The 23,550-nt window shown below is 36.8% G+C and overlaps 1 protein-coding gene across 1 annotated transcript in view; it reads left to right on the plus strand.

The window, feature by feature from the left end:
- Positions 1–23,550, plus strand: part of PTPRO (protein tyrosine phosphatase receptor type O) — a 233,810-nt gene that overhangs the window by 121,175 nt on the left and 89,085 nt on the right. The window contains exons 2-5 of the mRNA XM_032855072.1: positions 3,650–3,923; positions 17,962–18,120; positions 19,947–20,099; positions 22,293–22,736. Coding sequence (XP_032710963.1) covers positions 3,650–3,923; positions 17,962–18,120; positions 19,947–20,099; positions 22,293–22,736 — 1,030 coding nt within the window. The remainder of the gene's footprint in view (positions 1–3,649; positions 3,924–17,961; positions 18,121–19,946; positions 20,100–22,292; positions 22,737–23,550) is intronic.

Here is a 23,550-nt window from a genome sequence, read left to right on the forward strand (position 1 = left end):
AAAGACACTTACTTCTAAAGATTGTTGTAAGGAAAAAAGAAAAAGATATAAAACGCCAAGTGCAAAGCATGGTCTAGATTAGGGGATAGATAGCTAACAGTTGCTATGTTTGTCAGAGATGGTGGAAGACTTCCTATGATGTCAGACTGGAGTATGTGAGACCAGTTCTATTCTTGTCCCACATTCCAGGTACTCATCGGGCATTTTTCTCCTCTTTAATGCTGCCCACTCTCTCTCTAATAGCTTCTGTCCCATGGGACTGGCCATAGAGAAGGTTACAGGTTCCTGGGCTCCCCCTTCCTTGCTGAAGCCAAGCACCCTGCCTCCCTTTGCTGCCTCAAGCAGCCTACTTCTCCTTCGGGAAAGAGAACTACTGGGAGACAGAAGGATGTTTGGATCCTAGACCTTGTTCCGACATCAATTAGCTGGGTGACATTTGCACCGTTGTTCTTTCAAGTGTAAAATGAGAGTGTTGGAGCAGAGAAATTTCTATATTAAATTGTATTATGCAGAGGAAATCTCAGTAAAAATATTTTCATTGCAGAGTCAAGCAATGCTTTTTTTTTTTTTTAATACTTCTCTATCCACCAAATAAATCCATGCTGGCCTTGCCTAAGTTGAAATCCATTTCTGTAACTTTTAACTCTTTCTTCTTGCTTTACATCTCGGCAGGGGTTCTGTGCCTGCAGCAAGCATCCAGAATCTTCTCCTGAATATAGATTCCAAGAAAAGCTGAAGCACAGAGGGCAGAGAAGAAATGGTGTAATGACATTTCTTTAGGCTCACTGCCTAGACTCACTTGGAGTGCTGCCTTATTCTCATTAGTCCCACCGACTGAATCTGATTAGCCTACCCTGATTTATTTTTGGCGACCTGGGAGCACATGGGCCAATGCTTATATTCATGGCTGATAGGATCATCCCCAAAGCTGTCGTTAGATTTTGGAAGATTAGTCCCTTTCCCTGGAAGATTGCTGTGTCTATGAAGCATCATGACCCATTAGATACGTATCTCTTAAACACTTTGCAAGATGGAGTTTATGTATCCCTCTTTTCATTATCACAAACTTTTTTGTTATTGGCCATTAAAACATAGAGCAAAAAATTCTTAATAATTCTGAACCTGATGTTTGTACAGTTAACTGTTTTCTGGATTAGTGAATCCATTTCTGTAACCAATAATGAATAAAAGCCAGAGTTCAATGTTATTAGATATTGGATGCTTGGTTTAGCTTCTCAGTCTCACCTGGATTGCTGACAATAACAGTGGGTCACATTTTCTGTATGTTTGTTATGTTTTTCAAAAGCACAAAATTTTAGAAACCTACCCATGTATGTGACGATGAGAGACAATGAGGAGAAAAGGACTTTTTTTTAAAGATTTTATTTATTTATTTGACAGACAGAGATCACAAGTAGGCAGAGAGGCAGGCAGAGAGAGAGAGAGAGGGAAGTAGGCTCTCTGCTGAGCAGAGAGCCCGATACGGGGCTTGATCCCAGGACCCTGGAATCATGACCTGAGCTGAAGGCAGAGGCTTCAACCCACTGAGCCACCCAGGTGCCCCAGAAAAGGACATTTTATAAGTCAATCCAGGGGCACCTGGGTGGCTTGGTTGTTAAGCGTCTGCCTTCGGCTCAGGTCATGATCCCAGGGTTCTTGGGATGGAGCCCCATATCAGGCTCCCTGCTTAGCAGGAAGCCTGCTTCTCCCTCTCCCACTCCCCCTGCTTGTATTCCCTTTTTTCACCATGTCTCTATCAAATAAATAAATGAAATCTTTAAATATATATATATATAAAAGTCAGTCCATACTGACTGATCCGTATTATAGAGTTCTGACTAGGACCATCCAGACCACAAAGTACCTGGCATATGCCAGACAGTGGTCCTGGAGCTAGAAGTGCAGCCAGAAATAAGATACAGCCCCTGCCCCTAAAGAACCCAAGGTCTCGTATGGTTAGAATGTCATGAACACAATTAAGTCTATTAAATGTTAACATAGAAATAAATTTCTGTTAGTGGTCGGTATTCTTTTTTTTTTTTTTAAGATTCCATTTATTTGACAGAGAGAGATCACAAGTAGGCAGAGAGGCAGGCAGAGAGAGAGAGAGAGGAGGAAGCAGGATCCCCACTGAGCAGAGAGCCTGATACGGGGCTCGATCCCAGGACCCTGGGATCATGACCTGAGCCGAAGGCAGAGGCTTTAACCCACAGAGCCACCCAGGTGCCCCAATGGTCGGTATTCTTTACAAATACTAGGACCTGTAAGAATTAGTTTTCTAAACGAGTAAATAATAGGAAAAAAAATCAGTACTTTTTTTTTAGGTACACTTAGAGCCTCCTTTCTGATACTGATATGTACTGTAGGCTTGATTTGGCTACTGACTATATGGGCAGTACCATTAGGTTAATTCTAAGAGGCAAATGTCCACATATAATTCTAATGCAATCAGCAATTCCTTCATTCATTTAACAGAGACTTACCAGACTGAGTGTTAGGAAAACAAGTCAAGAGGGGAAGAAAAACAGACATGTGGACATAATGAAGCTCAGTTTCGGTACTTGTGTAGTTCAGTGGTTAAGAGTCCAGACTAGATGTGTGACCTTGAGCAGGCGACTCAATCCTTCTGACCTTCGGTTTCCTTAACTACAAACTGACATTGATAAAAATACCTATCTCATCAGGTCATTTTGCGTATTAAATGAGATGACTGTGTTTACAGACCTACCTAGCTTCGTATCTGGATCCTGGTAAGTCCTAACCAAGTTTTAGCAATTGTTCTGTCCCCCTTTCACAGAAGAGAGATCTGAGGCTCAAAGCAGGGAAATAACTTCCTGGACACCATATACGCCGAGGATGAATTAAAAGCAAAGCAGCAATGATACAAAGTATGTGAGTCTTGTGGGAGACCAGAGAGCAGAAGGACTATTCTGCTGTACAGTATGGGAAAGAATCAGGAAGGGGTATTTAAGCCAACCACACCATGGCTTTTCAAATACTGTCCATAAACATTGATCTAGAACCCTTAGAGCGGTTTTCATTCCCCTGACCGCTGCCTTTTCCAGTTATCCTCAGTCTGGTTCCTTCTTCAAAGATCCTGTTAGTTTCTCTGATTAAAGACTGGCTAACCTCCAGTGAGGAGGATTATCACAGGATTCTCAGTCCTGACTTTTTAAATTATTATTATTTTCAGAACTGACAGGTGAAAAATGAGAGAGGAAATAACTGTTTTGCAACATTCTTCTAGAATTCTCCTAGGATACCACAGCATTACTCCTTCCAGAGTGCTCCATCTGTATAGTTTCTCCAGCAGAGCTGAAATCAAGAATTTCTCTGGAAGTCGAGTGCCAAGATGATTTTCATTCATTTCATTCTTTACTCATTTCCACTCATTTTGTGTTTATTACATGACACAATCCAGGAACTGGGAGCAGCTTTTCAATGGAGAAGAATCAAAAATAAAATCCTGAGTAGATCCGTAGTCGTAAGAGGGTTAAGCTCTCTCTTTCTGCTTTTCTTTGAACACTAAAATACCTGGGTGATGCTTCTCACAAACATTAGTTTTGGAAAAACAAGCTCATCATAATTTTATTGCTCACAATCTCAATGTGACCTTCATTTCCTTTTGTTTTTCTCTTTTCTTAAACAGAATGCCACAACATTCCATGTAACTGTTCAAGATGATAATAGCATCGTTGTGTCTTTAGAAGCCCCAGATGTCACGAGCCCGTCATCTGTGTATGTTGTGAAGATAACTGGGGAATCAAAAAATTACTTCTTCGAATTTGAGGACTTCAACAGCACTTTGCCTCCTCCTGTTACCTTTAAGGCTAATTACCATGGCCTTTATTATATAATCACTCTGGTAGTGGTAAATGGAAATGTGGTTACCAAGCCATCCAGATCAATCACTGTGTTAACAAGTAAGCATCGTTTGTGGTATTGTCCTCTGTGTTTCTTCTTTGGGTGTATTCTCACGGGGCCCTCACTGAAAGAACGTCAGCCCAGGATGGCAAGTCCAATCACCTTGAATTCGAGCGGCATAAATTCAAAGTTCTGCTTTTTGTTGAAAATACGGTTTTATGCCAGCATTTGATAATATTTAACTGTTACCTTCTGTTAAAGAAAAAATCTGTTTCAAACCCAAAAAAGTAAACCTCAATGAGACAATATATTTTCAGGCTGAATTTTAATTTTAGATTCATGATTAGACCATGTAATTTTTTGATATATAACTGAATAATATGATTATAACTAAGCTATTTTTTTCCAGAACACATACTCTTATATTAAGCCATTTGGGTTTTGAGACAAGGAATTTATACTCATATTTAGCTTTCTCAAAATTAATTATACATTTTTAGCTGAGAGAGAGAAAAAGATATTATTTATCGGTTTCTATTCTTGACCTCACCCTCCAAAAAGCCTTGGCTTCCATGCCCAAGAAAAATATCAAAAACCCCTCAAATCATTGGCATTTTAACCTTCAGTAGTTCATGTCTTAAACCATTAATGCTGACATTAAGAATTTTTAGGAGTAATTTTAACTATATGTGATTTTTATTTCTCTCTCTGGAACTTTATCTCAAATTGAGATATAATCTCAATTGAGATTATATTGATCTCAAATTGAGATATAACTTTATCATATCTGTTGATGAATATGTTAGAAGAAGAAATGTTATCTTCTAATAACATTTCAAATCTCAAATTGAGATTAGAAGAAGAAATGTTATCTATAAGATGGCAGAGTTTACCACTAGAGCAATTTAATGGCTCAGTAAAGTTCTTTTTGCTTATTATCCTTCAGTGCTAATTTTCCAGTGGCTGTGATTTTCTTAAATGCCAGCTACTTGAAGTCATTTTTGCCACAAACAAGGAAAAGGACATAGTGATTTTTTTTCCCTTGGGATAAAAGGAAAAAGAAACATCAGGAAGCAAGAACTCAGAATCAAGCTAGAAGACATATTTTTAATATGTCTGTCAAAAATTAATTAATGTTTCCCTTCGCAGAGTCCTAGAATCAGTATTGAATCCTAAAAAATTAGGAGTGGAATGACATAAACCCAAGACCTTCAAGGTTTATAAATACAATGAGCAAATCCAAGACCTAGTAGAATTAAAGGAAGAACCTGCCTTTTCTAAAATACCGTTTTAAACATGTTGCAGAGAGAGGTGAACTGGGCGTTAATAGGTCCAGGTAGCAAATCTAGGTAAACAATGGAGATAATACAATTCCTTGAAATCCAAAACTGTGCCTTACCAACTTCACAATCTCATAGGCACCTAGCATTAACTTTACACTTAATAAGTGTTCAATAAATATTAATTCAATTCAGTTGAGCAAGTAATAGAAGAAAGAACTGGTGTGGGGGTGGGGGGAGACTAAGGCGTAAAGCAAAACAAAAGTGTAGTTATTGTTGTTGACCTAACGTTCATTAGCATGTGCTTAGCCACTCCAGACCAGAAAAAGCTCCAACAGTCAGCCCCTTAGCTGATGATTCATAAAGTCCTTTGACCAGTAAGCTAATGATAAGTAAATGGTAAGTAGGCGCATGATAAGAGATTTCCATTATATCTCCTGGACATTTTAGTGTGCGCAATGAGTTGTATTCAAAATATTTGTTTATTTTCTTTTGTGATTTCTTTTTCAACATGTGGGCTTAGCAAGTGTGCTGCTGAATATCCATCTTGCAATTTTCACAGACCCTTTTATTCATTTCTAGGTAAACTCTGTTGTGATCAGAGAACATACTTTATGTGATTTCAGGTACTTTAAAATTGTTGCAGTTTATTTTATGGCCCCAAATATGGTATGTCTTGGTGTGTATTCTGTGGGCAGCTGTTGGGTGAAATTTTGATGAATTTCAAGTAGGTCAAGTTGGTTGTTCAATCTTCTCTACCCTTACTGATTTTCTGTCTACTTGTTCTGAAAATGGTGGTTAGTGGTATGTGAAAATCTCCAAATATATCTATTGTCTTTTTCTTTTACTTCTTTTAGTTTACTTCTTTTAGTTTGTACTTCTTCTTTTGTACTTCTTTTAGTTTATGCTTTACATATTTGAAATTTACGTGAAGTTTGAAGCTTTTCATCTTTACACTTTTGAGATTATTTTCATGATTTGTTAGTTTCACAAAACACAATGATTTGATATTTGTATATTCTACAAGACAATCACCACAGTAAGTCAAGTTACCATTGTCACCATTCAGTCTCAATTTTTTTTTCTTGCAGTGGAAACACTTAAGATTTATTCTCTTGATGACTTTCAAATATGCAATATGACATTATTGACTACAGTCACCATACTGTACATTACATCCCTATGACTTATTTATTTTATAACTGAAGTTTGTACCCCTCAACCCCCTTCACCCCTTTAGCCCACCCCACCACCTCTCTCTGCTCTGGAAACCACCATTCTGTTCTTTGCTTCTATGAGTTTTTCTTCACTTTGTTTGTTTTTTAGATTCCGCATATAAGTGGGATCATACAGTATCTGTCTATCTCTGTCTAACTTATTTCACTTCACAAAATACCCTTAAGTTCTGTCAAGTTGTTGCAAATGGCAAGATTTGATTCTTTTTTATGGTTGAGTAGTATTCCATTCTTCATAGATATACCACTTCTTCTTTATCCATTCATCCATTGGTGGATGCTCAGGTTGTTGTCATATCTTGGCTATTGTAAATAATGCTGCTATAAACATGTGTGTGTGTGTGTGTGTGTGTGTGTGTGTATATATATATACATATATATATCATATACATCTTTTCAAATTAATTTTTAATTTTTTGAGAAATCTCCATACCGTTTTCCATAGTGGCTATTCTAGTTTACATTCCTACCAAGAATGCATAAGAGTTCCTTTCCTCCACATTCTTACCAATACTTGTTATTTCTTGTCTTTTTGATAATAACCATTTGACAGGTGTGAGGTGATACCCCTTTTGATTTGCATTTCCCTGATGCTTAGTGATGTTGACTATCTTTTCATGTGTTTTTGGGCCATCTGCATGTCTTCTTTGGAAAAATGTCTAGTTAGATTCTCTGATGATAATAATAATAATTAGTAATATAATAGTTAGGGATATATCACTAATTAGTGTCCTTTCTTTTCAGCTTAGAGAGTCCCTTAACATTTCTTGTAAGGCCAGTTTAGCAGTGATGAATTCCTTTAGCTTTTGCTTGTCTGCAAATTTTTTTCTCTTTCAAATCTTAATGATAACCTTGCCAGATAGAATACTTTTGGTTAGAAATTTTTTTCCCTTCAGCTTTGAAAGGAATACTTTGAATGTATTTGCCATCCCCTTCTGGTCTGTAAAGTTTCTGCTGAAAAATATGGTAATATTCTCTTTTTTTTTTTTTTTTTTTTTTTTGAGAGAGAGCGAGAACAAAAACAGGGGAAGAAGCAGGCAGAGGGAGAAGCAGGCTCCCTGCTGAGCAAGAATTCTGATGCGAGAGTAGATCCCAGGACCCTGGGATCATGACCAGAGTGGAAATCAGACACTTGATTGACTGAGCCACCCAGGCTCCCAAATGCTAATATTCTTATGAGATTTCCCTTGCATGTACCTTCTCTTGCTCCTTTTAAGATTCTCTCTTTATCTTTAACTTTTGACATTTTGATCATAATGTGTCTTGAGGGGATCTCTTTCAGTTTTTCTTATTTGGAACTCTCTGGGATAAGTAGCCACTAATTTTTTTTAAAAGGTTGTATTTACTTATCTGACAGAGATCACAAGTAGGCAGAGAGGCAGGCAGAGAGAGAGGAAGGGAAGCAGGCTCCCCGCTGAGCAGAGAGCCTGACGTAGGGCTTGATCCCAGGACCCTGGGATCAGGACCTGAGCTGAAGGCAGAGGCTTTAACCCACTGAGCCACCCAGGTGCCCCAGTAGCCACTAATTTTTAATTTTATTTAATTTTGATTCATTCTACATTTAATTAAAATAACCACAGGTGGCTAACAGCTATTTTATTGGACAGACAGTTCTACGCTGTCATTGAAAATACATCCAGCCTTTATGAATTTATTAAAATCTATCTTCTTTCTTGCTTTAATGGAGCCGCCCTCCTCCTGCCATGCTCTGCCAAAGGTGAAGCAGTTTCTGTTTGCAGGGGGTTTGTCACTCTTGGGTATTTAGTTCATTTGGTTGCCTTGTAATCTCAGATCTCTGCTAGATTCAAGAAAAATCATGATCTCATGATTATTTGGCTTTTTCTTCTTGTTGAGGGCTGAGAGAGTGACATTGACTTGTAAATTTCTACATCCTATGTGGAAGAGGAAATCTGCATTGATTTCTAAAAAGCAAAAACTAACTAATGATGGTTTCTTGTCTCTCCTACTGTATCTCATATTTAAAGACTCAATTACATCATCCTCGATTTTAAAAGAGAAATTAGGTTCAGAATATAAGAATTGGGAATTAAGGCACAAATATTTCTGTGACCTTATGCATGAGGTGACATTTAGTTTCAGCTTCCTCCTTTAAAAAAGAGGGAATTGAAGTACGTGATGACTAAGATTAGTTTTGAGCTCTAAAATCACCACTATTTGTCAGTGAATGATGCATTTTTGCCATCTTTATTTTTATAATGGGAAGCTTTTTTTAAAGTTTAGGAAACATTAATAGTATCTGCTCAAAGAGATGACACATTACTCTTGAGGATAAAAGGGTATATTTGGTGCAGTCATTTCTTGTGTGGTAGATACTTGTCTTGATGAAATAAGCAGTGACAAAGTAATTGGCTCCAAGGCCATCCTTTGATAGTTCTCTATAGCTGTCCTGAGTCTGGTGCTCTTAGAGAATGCTGCAAAACATGGCAAAAAATAAATTCAGCACAAAGAAGACATTTGGCCAGCTCAAAGGAGTTTTGCAACCCTTAAGCTCTGACATCTGATTAATATTTAATTGATTAAGAATTTTCAGTATATTGTCTGCACTTTAGAGAGAAGTAATTTCTTCATAGATAAAATAACACATGAAAACAATTGCTTACAGATTGGAGAAATGTTATTACCCACTGCTATCTTGTGTGTTAGTAAAATCTAAGAGGTAGTAATTGTAAACATTGCAGAACACTTTAGAGACACTCTATGAATAGAATCTCATGTATTCTATAATATACTGTATAAATATAAACATGCATTAATACTTTATGCAAATGTAAATTCATGTATTATAAATAAAATAATCCATGAATTTTTATTTTATTTATTGTGCACATTCTGTATGTCATGTCCTTCATACCCACATTGAAAGATGATATATTATAGCGTAAGAGACAAATAAAAAAACCATTACAAAAACATGATAAATGCTCTAAGAAAATTATGTGAAAAAGATTGCCCAGCCTTCCTTAGCAAACATTGGGAAGGCACCTCAGAAGATACAATCATTGATGGTGTAGTGAAAATGAATAAAGAATGGAAAGTGTTACAATGGAGTCAAAGGGAATCATATTTGCAAAGAGTGGACTTTCTTGTGAATTGCGAAGAGTTAACATATCTAGCACCTATCATTCCAGAAAATAATAAGAAAGGTAGCTAGAAAGATTGGGAGGAACATGACTACCTCACAAGAGTTTAGTCTTTAATCCATAAGTGATGAGGAATGGTGACAAATACAAAGAAAGACATAATAAGAGTTTATTGAGGAAAGCTACTTCTCAGAGCTGTAAGTCATAGTATCCTGAAGTCTACATTGCAATTGGCAAATTATCAAGCAAGTATTTTTTTAATTTTTTATTAACATATAATGTATTATTAGCCCCAGGGGTACAGGTCTGTGAATCGACAGGTCTACACACTTCACAGCACTCACCATAGCACATACCTTCCCCAATGTCCATAACACAACCACTCTCTCCCTCCCTCCTCCCCCCAGCAATCCTCAGTTTGTTTTGTGAGATTAAGAGTCTCTTATAGTTTGTCTCCCTCCCAATCCCATCTTGTTTCATTTTTTCCTTCCCTACCCACCAAACCCTACACTTTGTCTCTCAACTTCCTCATATCAGGGAGATCATATGATAATTGTCTTTCTCTGATTGACTTATTTCACTCAGCATAATACCCTCTAGTTCCATCCATGTCATCGCAAAGGCAAGATTTCATTTCTTTTGATGATTGCATAGTATTCCATTGTGTATATATACCACCTCTTCTTTATCCATTCATCTGTTGATGGACATCTAGGTTCTTTCCATAGTTAGGCTATTGTGGACACTGCTGCTATAAACATTTGGGTGTACGTGCCCCTTCGGATCACTAAATTTGTATCTTTAGGGTAAATACCCAGTAGTGTAATTGCTGGGTTGTAGGGTAGCTCTATTTTCAACTCTTTAAGGAACCTCAATGCTATTTTCCAGAGTGGCTGAACCAGCTTGCATTCCCACCAACAGTGTAGGAGGGTTCCCCTTTCTCCGCATCCTCACCAGCATCTGTCATTTCCTGACTTGTTAATTTTAGCCATTCTGACTGGTGTGAGGTGATATCTCATTGTGGTTTTGATTTGTATTTCCCTGATGCCGAGTGATATGGAGCACTTTTTCATGGGTCTGTTGGCCATCTGAATGTCTTCTTTGCAAAAATGTCTGTTCATGTCCTCTGCCCATTTCTTGATTGGATTATTTGTTCTTTGGGTGTTGAGTTTGCTAAGTTCTTTATAGATTTTGGATACTAGCCCTTTATCTGATATGTCTTTTGCCAATATCTTCTCCCATTCTGTCAGTTGTCTTTTGGTTCAAGCAGGTATTTTTGAGTAGTGATTCAAAGTATGAACTTTAAAGCCAACAAGGTAATCTAGAAACCATTAGTGTAGCATAACTTTCTTTAAATCTCAGTTTTTAAATCTTTAATCTTAGCAAGCTTTTTCTGTAAAGAATTAGATGATAGAGTTTTAGCTTCTGGGGGCTGTATAGTCTGTTGGGATTATTCAGCTCTAGTGTTGCAGCACAAAAGCAGCCATAGGCAGTACGTAAGTGACAAGCATGGCTGCATTCTAATAAAACTTTATTTAAAGATACTAAAATTTAGGGACATCTGGGTGGCTCAGTGGGTTAAGCCTCTGTGTTTGGCCCAGGTCATGATCTCAGGGTCCTGGGATCGAGCCCCACATCTGCCTTTCTGCTTGGTGGGGAGCCTGCTTCCCCCTCTCTCTCTACCTGCCTCTCTGCCTACTTATGATCTCTTTCTATCTGTCAAATAAATAAAATAAAATAAAATAAAATAAAAAATAAAGACACTAAAATTTAAAATTCATATAATCCCGATATATCATAAGACATTATTCCTCTGTTAATTTTTGTTAACCATTTAACAATGTCAATGCCATTCTTAGCTCACAAGTCATAGAAAAACAAGTGGCAGGCCAGATTTGTCTTGTTTGCAGTTTTGATGGAGGGTACCATAAAATAATGTAATATTTTATAATGTGAAAAATATTAAAATACACTCCTTAACAAAATGTGTAGCATTTCATATAAGATCAATAAATGTAAACAATACCAATGACATTAAACAGAAAATTACTCAAGGGGTTGGAAGCAAAGGAGAGTCAAAACAGATCAGGCAGGGCAAAGTCAAGAAGGTGCAAGTGACAGGTGTAAGGCAGAGACTCTGACAAACTGAGAATATCAGGTGGCCTGCAGGCTTAAAGATTTTGAGCAGAAACAAGTAGAAAAATTAAGGTGAGACTAGAGTCAAGGAGAATAATAGAGAAAGCTGTTGAAATATTCCAGGAAGGAAGTGGTGAAGACTTGAATTAAGTTCATGGGTTTGATCGTGACCATGACTCTTGGACCATGGGCTGCAGCTGCTGCCAGCTCACCTCAGTGGCCTGCGTGTATAGAGCTAAGCTGTCAGGTTAAGTTCCAAATCATCATCTAAACGTAAGTTAGAAGCTCTGGCCTGGGACCTGGGATCAGTCCCTTTTTTTTTCTGCTCCTGACATCAGAAGTGAGAGCCCTGGGGCTCCTGGGTGGCTCAGTCAGTGAAGTGTCTGACTCTTAAATTCAGCTCAGGTCATGATCTCAGGGTTGTGAGATTGAGCCTGGCACAGGCTCCACACTGAGTGGGGAGCCTGCTTATGATTCTCTCTCTCCTGTTCCCTCTGCCCTACCCTACCCACTCAGACTCTTTCTCTCTCTCTTTAAAAAAAAAAAGTGAAGGCCTAATCACAGGTTTCTTTCCCTCAAGAGGATCGTGTCAGAACAGACACATTATTAGGTTGGTCACTTCAAAAGCAAGGACGCTGGTCACTGATCCAACAGCTCCTTTAGTTTTAGTCCATCAAAACAGAGCCATCTCAGAAAGAAGCACCTCTTGACTTTAGCAGTTACCAAGGGGCACAGAGTTAATTCTGATTTCTTTAAACAGTATTTGCTCTATATTTGTCTTGTTCCCTTATGTTCTGCCTCAGTTACTTCCAGAACTTTAAGGACTTTCTTATTCATGATTGTCATGGATGATTCAAATGTAGTTAAGGGACATAAAACAGTCTTTGATTAAACATCAGATTTTATTTTATTTTTTTTTTAAAGATTTTATTTATTTATTTATTTGACAGAGAGAGATCACAAGTAGGCAGAGAGGCAGGCAGAGAGAGAGGAAGGGAAGCAGGCTCCCTGCTGAGCAGAGTGCCCGATGCGGGACTCGATCCCAGGACCCTGAGATCATGACCTGAGCCGAAGGCAGCGGCTTAACCCACTGAGCCACCCAGGCGCCCTAAACATCAGATTTTATTATGTGGGACACCTAAATGAGAAAAAAAAACAATAATATTAAATGTCATTATAATTTTTTTTGACGAAAGAAGAAATGGGAATTTCATGTTAGTGTTTCTTGCAAAAATAATTCAGTAAGAATCTGCTTGTGACACACTTTTTGCTCCTACCACACAAATCAAAAAGAAAACCAGAAGTATATTGGTAGGCTCAAAAATAAGATAGGTATCTCTATGAATCAGAAACAAAACAAGTTCCAAGGGGGAAGATAGGTTGAAGTCCTGGGACCTCTGTGCTCTGCATCTGAAAGAACACAGCCCTGATCTTGGGCCCCAGTACAGTAAGGATTGGAGTGTTCCATACTAGGTAGGGCACAGAGCCAAGATTTCTGTTTGGTGTGGAGATTCTTTCCATCTGTGATAGAATTATAGATGGAGGCCTTGGGATGTAGGGAATACATCTTCAGTCTTATTATCAAGGAGAAGCTTAGTAACCCTCTGACTCAGGGAATGAATTTGTGATAGTCACTATTTCATCCACAATATCAAGAACTTCAGAATAATGTGAATACTTCCTGGTTCTAGACTGGGAGCTGGGGTGAGCTGAACAAAAGCAATGGCTAAATTGTCTCAACAGCAAGAATAAGCAAGAAACAGGGCAATAAGAAGACAGAAAGTCAGGGCGCCTGGGTGGCTCAGTGGGTTAAAGCCTCTGCCTTCAGCTCAGGTCATGATCCCAGGGTCCTGGGATTGAGCCCCACATAGGGCTCTCTGCTCTGCAGGGAGCCTGCTTCCTCCTATCTCTCTCTGCCTGCCTCTCTGCCTACTTGTGATCTCTGTCTGTCAAATGGATAAATAAAATCTTAAAAAAAAAAAAAAAAGACAGAAAGTCAGCCTTGGGCCTGTATTTCAAAGCATACGATGAAATCTACATTATAAAAAGATAGACATCAAACATCCATAATATTGCAGATTATATTTTGTATAGTAATTTGGAGACAAATTTACAGTATTTTATGATAGGCAAAGAGATAAATATAAGAATTCCATCCATTCAAAAGGATCAAAACATAATGAAGCAAAGATTAGCAGAAATTAAATAAAAATGCATCAAATAAACATAAATTAAAAATTTTTAGAAGTGAAAAATACAATTATTTAGTTTAATATTTAGTTGCTTAGCCTAGGCAAAACTCACTTAATTAGTCAAATTTAAATTCAATTAAAAAAATTTCAACTGATGAGATAAATTCTGCACTGATGCATTTAAATAGTAAATTGAAAGGTATTGTTTGTGATTGCCTCATAATTTAGCACAGTTCTCAGATATGAAGGTGGGAGAGGCTCTAACTAAGGAGGTTAAGAGTTCAGGAAAAAGACAGTGAAGGGAATAATGGGTACAATATTTCAAGAGTTGATTATGAAAATTTCCAAGACTTGAATGACATGAATCCACAGATTGGCAAAGCATTCCAAATACCTAGTAGGGTAATTCAAAAATAAGACTACATCCAGCTATGTGGTGGTGAAATCATAGATTATCAAGGACAAATAAAAAGTGTAGAAGGTATCAAAGGCAAAAAAAAAATCCATAATATGTAGAAAGGAATAACCGTTAGCCTCACCGAAGTTTTCTGTTCCCCCATAATTGATTCAAGAAGACAATGGAGCAATAGCTTCAAAATACTGAGAGGAAATCTTATAATTTTATATCCAGCTAAACTACATCAAGAATAAAGATATAGAGGCACCTGGGGGACTCAGTTGGTTAAATATCTGCCTTCAACTCAGGTCATGATCCCACGGTCCTGGGATCAAGCACCACATCTGGCTCCCTGCTCAGTGGAGAGCCTGCTTCTCCCTTTCCCTCTGCTGCTCCCATCCAACTTATGCACTCTGTCTCTCAAATAAATAAAATCTTTTTTAAAAAAGCAAAGAGTAAAGACTAAAGATAAAGAACTTTTCCAGAATAAAAAGCCTAGGAGAATTTAACACTTAGACTTTAACTTAAATAACTAAGTGATACGTTTTAACAAGGAAGGTGAATCCAGAAGGAAGGCATATGACACATACACACACAAAAATGACAGTGAGAATGCAATAGATGACAAAAATTGCATTACAAATTAGCAGGAGAATATGGAAAAAGAACCCATGAAACAGGCTAAAGAACCAAACAATTTTAAGAAAATGAAAGCTGAATAACCAATAAACCTAAGAAAAGATAATCAACCTCCTTTGTGAATAAGAAATTAAAACAGAGACAAAATTTCATATGTCTCAGAGTAGCAAAAACTAAAAAGGTTGATATGAGCAAGCTTTGAAAAAAGAATATGGAGAAAGACAACCTATCATACACTGCTGATGGAAATGTAAATTGACATAGGGTTAGAACACATTTTCACAATATCTCACAATGGAAGATGTGCATACCCTACTATCCAAGATCTGGATAGTCCAGAAACATGTCTCAAGACATTTATTGCAACATTACTTACAAAAAATGGATGATTGAAAACAATCTAACAAAATAACAGCTAAACTGTATAGTTTGTTTAATTCTAAAGTGAACACTGAAACAAATTTTCTAAAGATACTTGTGTCAAGATGGACAAATCTCAAAAGCAGTGATAGTTGATAAAAGTAAGCTGCAGAATCATTCATGTAATATATAAATGCAAAATAACATTTCATATGGATATGGGACACATAAATACAAAAGTAAAAAACACATCAGAAGATAACCACCAAATTCAGACTACTAATTTACCTTAAGCCATCATGGGAGGCAAATGGGATCTGAGTGAATTATATGAGGGAGTTTCAAATATATTTTGTAATACTTAATTTCTTGAAAAATAAAAAGACCTGAGGACAAAAAAGGAATAAACAAACAAAAGTAATAAATGACACATTTTCTAACAACTCTGTTTCTCTGTCCAGTCCTGCCTGGTGCCTAAGACAAGAAATGGAAGAGTAAAGGGTAGCTGGCAGAGAAAGGAAAATTGAATTAGATCAAGATTTAACCTTGTCATCACTGAAAAACACTTGAGTAATAACAGCTCTGGTTTATAGCACTTCACATAATTTCTAAAAAGAAAAATAATTAGGGAAGTCACTGGAGAGACAGTAAAATATTTTTAGAGAGCACATTTGAGTTCTATTGAAAATAGTAATTCTTGGATTGAATATGCCCCAGTAATGCCCGGGCTTAGACTTTAGAATCTGCTGCTGACCTGGGTTACTTATGTTGAAGCCAAGAGAACTGTAGGAAGCAAACAGGCACGTAGGCATTTCAAAAAAATTCTGTTTAAAGTGAAGTAGCTTGCAACAGCAAACATAAATAAATCAATCACAAAATAAAATAGCTATGCTGTAATCCTCATCTCTTGAATTTCAAAATTAGACTATGTCTTTGATGTGCAGATGCCATGCCTCAGGGAATGAAAGAATGGGTGGACCTCTCACTTCTCTTTTCAGTAGGACAGAACCCTGGTGAGACTGAGATACTGGACAGCAGGAGTAGAATAGCCCCTGCTCTGTGCCTGCCTTTTTTTGTTAGCTTTCATCTTGGTTCCCTTAGATACAGAGGCAGCAGGTGGATTTGGTAGACTCTGTGGGTTAGTAATTAGACAGGGTTGAAAGAAAGATCTTCAAAAGTTCAAAATTGCGGGGGGGGGGTAGGTTAATCAAAGAGAAATACAAGAGTCTTCCCGGATTGGTGGGTGGGTTGGTTGGGTGGTTGGTTTACATGACACAAGTGAGTTCACTCTGTAGATGTTACATTGAAGCAAGAAGACCAAGGACAAATCAAAGATAAATTAAAAACATTTTAACCAGAGGATACAGCCTGTAGTCTACCTGGACATGATCACAATATATGCTGTAATCTGAAGGTTTCCTGATTTTTTTTTTTTTTTTTTTGCTAGATGTTAGCTTGGTTTTTAAGAAAATTCCAGGAAAAAAATCAAAGCTTTAACATGTTGCTTTAGTCCTTCCTGGATCTCTTCAATCAAAAGCAAAAGCTAAAATAGATTATGATCCTGGAGGGCAAAATGAAAAATATTTACCTACAGATTAAGACAAAGTAGGTCCTTGATACTTGTGGAATAAATTAAATCAGATTTTGGTGTCCTTGGGTATTGAAACTTGAAATTTTAAAAGTGTAAAATTTAAAGCAAAGATACTGATTTCATTTAGGCTGTAAATGATGTCTGAGAATCCTCTAATAATAAGACTTTGAATCAAAATTATTTTTGTCTGTAATACAATAGTTGACTCCAAACCAAATATTTAAATGATTTTCTCAAATCAAATGAATGCATATAAAACTGATCCAACAGCCCCTTCAGAAGGGTGAGGGAGCTCAGTCATTTTTACAAGAATTTTGCTGAAGAATGGGATACAGAGGAGATGCAGATGTGAATCGAGTTGCAGTTTTAAAAAATGATCCCAGGGGCCTGGGATCAAGTCCCGCATCGGGCTCCCTGCTCAGTGGGGACCTTGTTTCTCCCTCTCCCTCTGTCTCTGTCTCTCTGATGAACAAATAATAAAATATTTTTTTAAAAAATGAGTGTTTAAAAAGTTTTGTAATGAGTTAACAGCTCAAGCAAAATAGAAATAAACTTTTTTTAAACTTCTGCAGGAAGAGTGGTTTGATAATCTCTAATTTATCTCAACACAGTGTGGCTTGCAATCTTATAGTTAATAGAGAAAAATAAATGTTAAGTTTATACAAAGAAACAAATGATCACATAAACATTTATCCTTGGTCAGAGCCAAAATGTATTTTCTGTTACTGGTCTGTTATTAACATCAAGTTTTCTTGGCTTGGAAAAAAGAAAAATGAACTAGGAATTTGGAGATATAGACTCTGCCACATACTTGTTAAGTTACCTTTGACAAATAATTTAAAGTCTCTGAGACATCATCATTATTTTTATCTTTGAATAGCAATATTCATATTTTCTCATCCCAGATCTCAAGGTTATTGCAAAAAGCATATGGAAAAAATGAATATGAAATTTCTTTGAAAGATGCAACAACATATAAATGTACTTTGTTAATTACTTCTCTGGAGATCAGTCAACTCATGAGTGTGGGGGTGTTTAGTGCTTATGGATAATAAAAGTGTGGAAAGTGTTCTGATAGATATAATTTTTGGTACTTCCAAGTATTGATAATGGCCTTTCTCCCTTTTTCTCCACTTCCCCTTTGTCCATTTACTTCCATTCTGCAGAACCCCTACCTGTAACCAGTGTTTCAATATATGACTATAAACCTTCCCCTGAAACAGGAGTCCTGTTTGAAATTCATTATCCAGAAAAATACAATGTTTTCACAAGAGTAAACATAAGCTACTGGGAAGGGAAAGACTTCCGAACAATGCTATATAAAGGTAAGAAGCAAAAGGAAGGGTGATAAATATCACCTTTAAAATACGCTTTTTTACATGATGTTTGCCAAATGGTCTTCTGTCTTGCTCTAAAGAGGTCTTATGATTCGCTATCTGACCATGGAAGAGCCATTAAAAATAGTTATTAATTTATGAAAATCTTGTCATGAGGAATCTTAGAACATCTGGTTTGCTAGTCACGGGCAATGCATAAGCATAAGAAATACTCAAATTATTATCACTTGTATGTTAGTCTTGCCAAAGGCAGCATGTCTGATACAAAAAATAAATTCAAACATAAACTTAGAAACACCTCACCTAACGATTTCCTTCTGGGTGTGTTAGAAGGGCATTTCTAGAACAACGAAGCTAGAAAGGCACCTTCTACCAAGTTTTGCTTGGAGGTAATCCAAGATTATTCTCAAATGCAAATGATAATGCTTTTTTGTTCCTTTGGATATGTTTATCTGTATGGCCAGCTAAATGATTGCATTAATATACAAAAATTGGTTTCATTGGTACCCTGTGGGAAGATGAGAAAAAAAAGATCCTATGGGAATTTATCATTTCAAAAGAACCTGGTCACCTTCTCTGAGTAGACTGTAGGGGAGAAGGAAAGAGGAAAGGAGGGAGAGCATTCAGCTCCATTGGGAGCGAATTGGGAAGGAAACAAACTTGGATATTCTCAGGATACAAAACTATAACATTTCTCTGTGAGGGCTTAGAAGATGGTTATCAAAGTTCACTGGTTGTAACTGGAAATAGGTACTGGTGAGATGAAAAAGGGATACTGAGGCACACAGGTCATGGTATCCAGTTAAGTGTCATTTTGACTTGCTGCTTTCATAAACTCATCTCTTCCATGGATTTCATTTTTATGAGACATGGTTTAAAACAATGCAGTGAATTTATATTTTTGAAGCTTTAAAGCATCAAATAAATATAAACATAGACTCCACAAATTATACATTTTTAAATTTTCAATGAAAATTTTAAATTTTCAATGAAAAATTGCATTAATTTCAATGCAAATTAATAAATGGGGCCTTATTTGCTTATGGATCACATGCAAATACAAATTCATGAATGATTGAAAAGCATCTGGAATTTTTGTGGAACTAAAAGCCAGGAGTTTTAAAATGAATTAATAAATATGCTCTCCTTTTTAAGTTCATTAATTTTTAAATTTATTTTCAGCTTTTAGTTCTATAAGTGGTACGTTTGGTTTCTTTTCCCCATTTCCTTCTAATTTGGACTGGAATCTTAATTTTATTATTTTCTTTGATGTTTTTCAAATAAAATCCCAATCTTCCTTCCTTCCTTCCTTTTTCCTTCCTTTCTTCATTCCTTCCTTCCTTCCTTCCTTCTTAAATCAGGTGCTGCCAACTGGCAGATAAACCATTCTACTTCAAAAACAGTCCAGTTTTTACAAGTAAGCCTAGTGAAAACATGTCTTATGAAATCACTTTTTCCTAAGTCATAAGGTGGCAAAATATCTTTGATTTTTATCATAAAATAAATGGCTAGCATAAACCTAATCTCTGCAATTTCCGCATGTTATCCTCTCCATTTAATACACAAAATGTTCCTATAATAAAGATTTAATTCCATTGTATCCAATTCCTGCAGAAAAAGCTTTTCAGAATTTTGGATATAAAGATCCAAATTTTCATCTTTAATCTTGATTAGGCCAATTTTGTATTACTGAGGGTGCCAGAAGTTGCAGGAAATAATACCTTACAGTTATTTAATCACAATTGTTTAGGACTTTCTAGAAGTATGTGGCATTTAGGAGATCAAAATTTTAATATAATTGTTTTTATTCTCAGATTTCTTTAAGGGAAAAACAGTATTTAATCACTGGCTGCCAGGAATATGTTATAGTAACATCACTTTTCAACTGGTATCTGAGGCAACTTTTAATAAAAGTACTCTTGTGGAGTACAGTGGTGTCAGTCATGAGCCCAAACAGCATAGAACTGGTAAGTTTTCTGAAGAATCAAATTTAGTTTAAAAACAATTAAACTATATGCTTATTGCATGTATACTTTCTATCATTGTGAAAAAAATTCTGTGCTAGAGCTAAGAAATAAAATAAATATATATTTGTAATAGTCTAAAACAAATTCTCTATCAATGGGAAAGGAATGGAGCAAAATTTTCAGAAGAAAAATCTAAAATATGTCAATGTAGGGGTGCATGGATGGCTCAGTGGTTTAAAGCCTCTGCCTTCAGCTCAGGTTATGATCCCAGGATCCTGGGATCGAGCCCCACATCAGGCTCTCTGCTCAGCAGGAAACCTGCTTCCTCCTCTCTCTCTTCCTGCTTCTGTGCCTACTTGTGATCTCTGTCTGTCAAATAAATAAATAAAATCTTTTAAAAAATAAAATAAAATACATCAAGTTATCATAGATTTATAATCTTTGAATGGAAAAATAACTACATGATACTACCAAAAGTTATAATTAAGTAACTTAACTTGACCAAGTAGACATCAGTTATTCTATAACCTGGCAAAATTCTCATATGACGATAAAAATGACAGGAGATGTTCTAGGACAGAATATCAGATTATTAAAGGAAAATATTGGAATTCAGATGTGTCTAAACTTGCAGTGTTTAATTTTAGTAGCATCACTAATAAGAAGCACTGTTACAGGATGGATGGATGGATGGATGGGTAGATAAATGGAAGAATGGAGAGAAATAATTATATACCTACTAAGTGCCTGTCACCAATACCAATGTAATTGACACTGCCCATGCCTAATGTGCCCAAATTACTCTTTAGGAATGTTGGAGATGCCTTTCATATAAACATTGGGAATGGATTGTAATAGATCACCCCTGAGACCCTGCCAGTCTGAATTCTAAGATGTCATGATTTTCATTAAGTAAGACAAGACAAAGAACTATTTCAGCTAAATAAGTTAGTCACATAATGGCAACATCTAAGACTCTATTTGTATTTTTCATCATTCAATTCAAGTAAGGAAACATTATCAATTGAGTGACTTCTACCAGGAAGTTGTTCTAAGTATGAGAGAGATGAAGACAGAGTCTGGTGGAATAGGTTCCCTGTCCTCAAAAATGGTAGGGGCATAACACAAATGGCAATCACACATTGCAGAACTGATATGTGTCCTAAGAGGTACAAAGTTATGTAACTGCACAAAGGAGGGAAAGATTAATTTTTTTTCAAAGTTCATGGAAGATGTGATATTTCAGTTGCTATTTAAAGGATAGATAGAAACAGTTGCAGGTAGAGACCAGACAGTGTGCCTTCATAATTTTCTACCTATAGAAAGGTATGCTTCCCTAATTCATACATGGATTTTGTGCTCAAATGTTTCATTCTGGAGAGGTGAGGAGTGAAGCCATATTTCTAACATCCGTGTTAATGTTTCTAAAGGCACATATGCGTCTCTGCCTACTTGTGATCTCTCTCTCTCTCTCTGTGTCAAATAAATAAATAAATCTTAAAAAAAAAAAAAAGAAAGAAAAAAGAAAACTTGGGGCGCCTGTGTGGCTCAGTGGGTTAAGTCTCTGCATTCGGCTCAGGTCATAATCCCAGGGTCCTGGAATCGAGCTCCGCATCAGGTTCTCTGCTCAGCAGGGAGCCTGCTTCCTCTCTCTCTCTCTGCTGGTCTCTGCCTACTTGTGATCTCTCTCTCTCTCTCTGTCAAATAGATAAATAAATCTTAAAAAATAAAAAAAATAAATAAAGGTACATATGTAACTCTCTTAAGTACAATTGTCACAGGCAGTATTTTTATCTTGATAGCTAGAGTACACTGTAGTTGCTTTGTTGTAAAAAAGATCCAGTGGCAGAGACTCAGGTTTTTTAAAAAGGAGATTTTGATAAGCTAAAGAATATTTGTGAAACTCTACTTTGGACATGGTTAGATTACCACTTGGACAAGCATCCTATCACTAGTTAATGTATTTGAAGTATGAGTGGTAATATACCCATGTGTACACATCACATACAAAATCTTAGACAAATGTGGAACTTGACACCACAATAGTTCTTGATGTAGATTATCTTTATATAGTAGAAGTAAAACTAACCTCTATTTTGTACATCTGTTTGTGTATTTGTCTCACTAATAGAAGAAGTATTCACTACAATAGAATTAAAAATTACTGGAAAATAAAAATTCTCTCTCTTACAGCCCCTTATCCACCTCGAAATATCTCGGTTCGTATTGTAAACTTGAACAAAAACAATTGGGAAGAACAGAGTGGCAGTTTCCCAGAGGAATCGTTCATTAGATCACAAGAGATGGTGGGAAAAGACAAACTTTTCCATTTCACGGATGAAGCTTCTGAAAGTCCCTCTGGCAACATTTCTTCCGGTTGGCCCGATTTCAACAGCAGTGACGACGAGACTACATCCCAGCCCTATTGGTGGGGCAGCGCCCCCGCCACCCCCGAGAGTGAAGATGACTTTGTCAGTGTCCTTCCCATGGAATATGAAAATAACAGTATGCTCAGTGAGACTGAGAAATCGACAGCAGGCTCGCTCTCATTTTTTCCTGTACAAATGATCCTGAATTGGTTACCACCCAAACCACCCACTGCCTTCGATGGGTTCCATATCCACATAGAAAGAGAAGGTAAAGTGATAAGAAATCAGCGAAAATAAGAACTGATGCGCAAAGGAAAAGACATTGACATATGTTAAAACTAAAATATTTAAGAAGAAAGACTGATGGGAGACAGTTACTATTTAGAGAAAAAATGGTCAAGAAAGGGAAGAATTTGAGTAGCAATGCTCCCTAACACTAGAAAACACAATTAAATAGTTAGGATCAGAATCCAAGGTTTAGGTAGTTTCTAAGTTTCGCGTATTCACAACTCGCTTACCTTTCACTGCCCAACATGTTGCGTACTCCAGGCCACTGAGGAAAACCTTCTGTTTGGAAAGAGTGTGAATTGAAGTTCTAACCATGCCAAATTACAAAATATCCTGAAGAAATTTTCTACTTCCTAGTATACTGTTTGTGAAACATGTAGCAAAACAATCTGACAAGAAAGCTACCTTCCCAAGGGGGCCAGCCCCGGGTCTGGCTCATCTAGCGACTCTTGTTTGCCTCAGGGTGGGCCCCTGGGAGACCAGCACCACTCTACATTTTCCTGAAGAGGAGCTGGTCGTAAAATAGAAAATGCACAGCAACTAGTATTTTCACCATAGCTGCCATATCCTGGACCATGGTCATTGATCTAAATTCCCAGAGCTCTTCTTCGTATTTTAGTCCACTAACTCATGAAAAACAGGGCCCTGGCCTGCAATCAGTGTGGGTCATGAATCACATCTAAATGGTCATTTGGCAGGTTATTATAGTTATTTGTTATTTTTGTTTTTTCAATAACATACTTCATTTTATACTTTTTAGTCTAGTAGTTTGAGTGGCAAATGTCAAGTTGTCA

Source organism: Lontra canadensis, unplaced genomic scaffold, assembly GCF_010015895.1.
Source record: "Lontra canadensis isolate GAN:19392208 unplaced genomic scaffold, GSC_riverotter_1.0 scaffold9, whole genome shotgun sequence".
In the NCBI taxonomy this organism is placed as follows: domain Eukaryota; kingdom Metazoa; phylum Chordata; class Mammalia; order Carnivora; family Mustelidae; genus Lontra; species Lontra canadensis.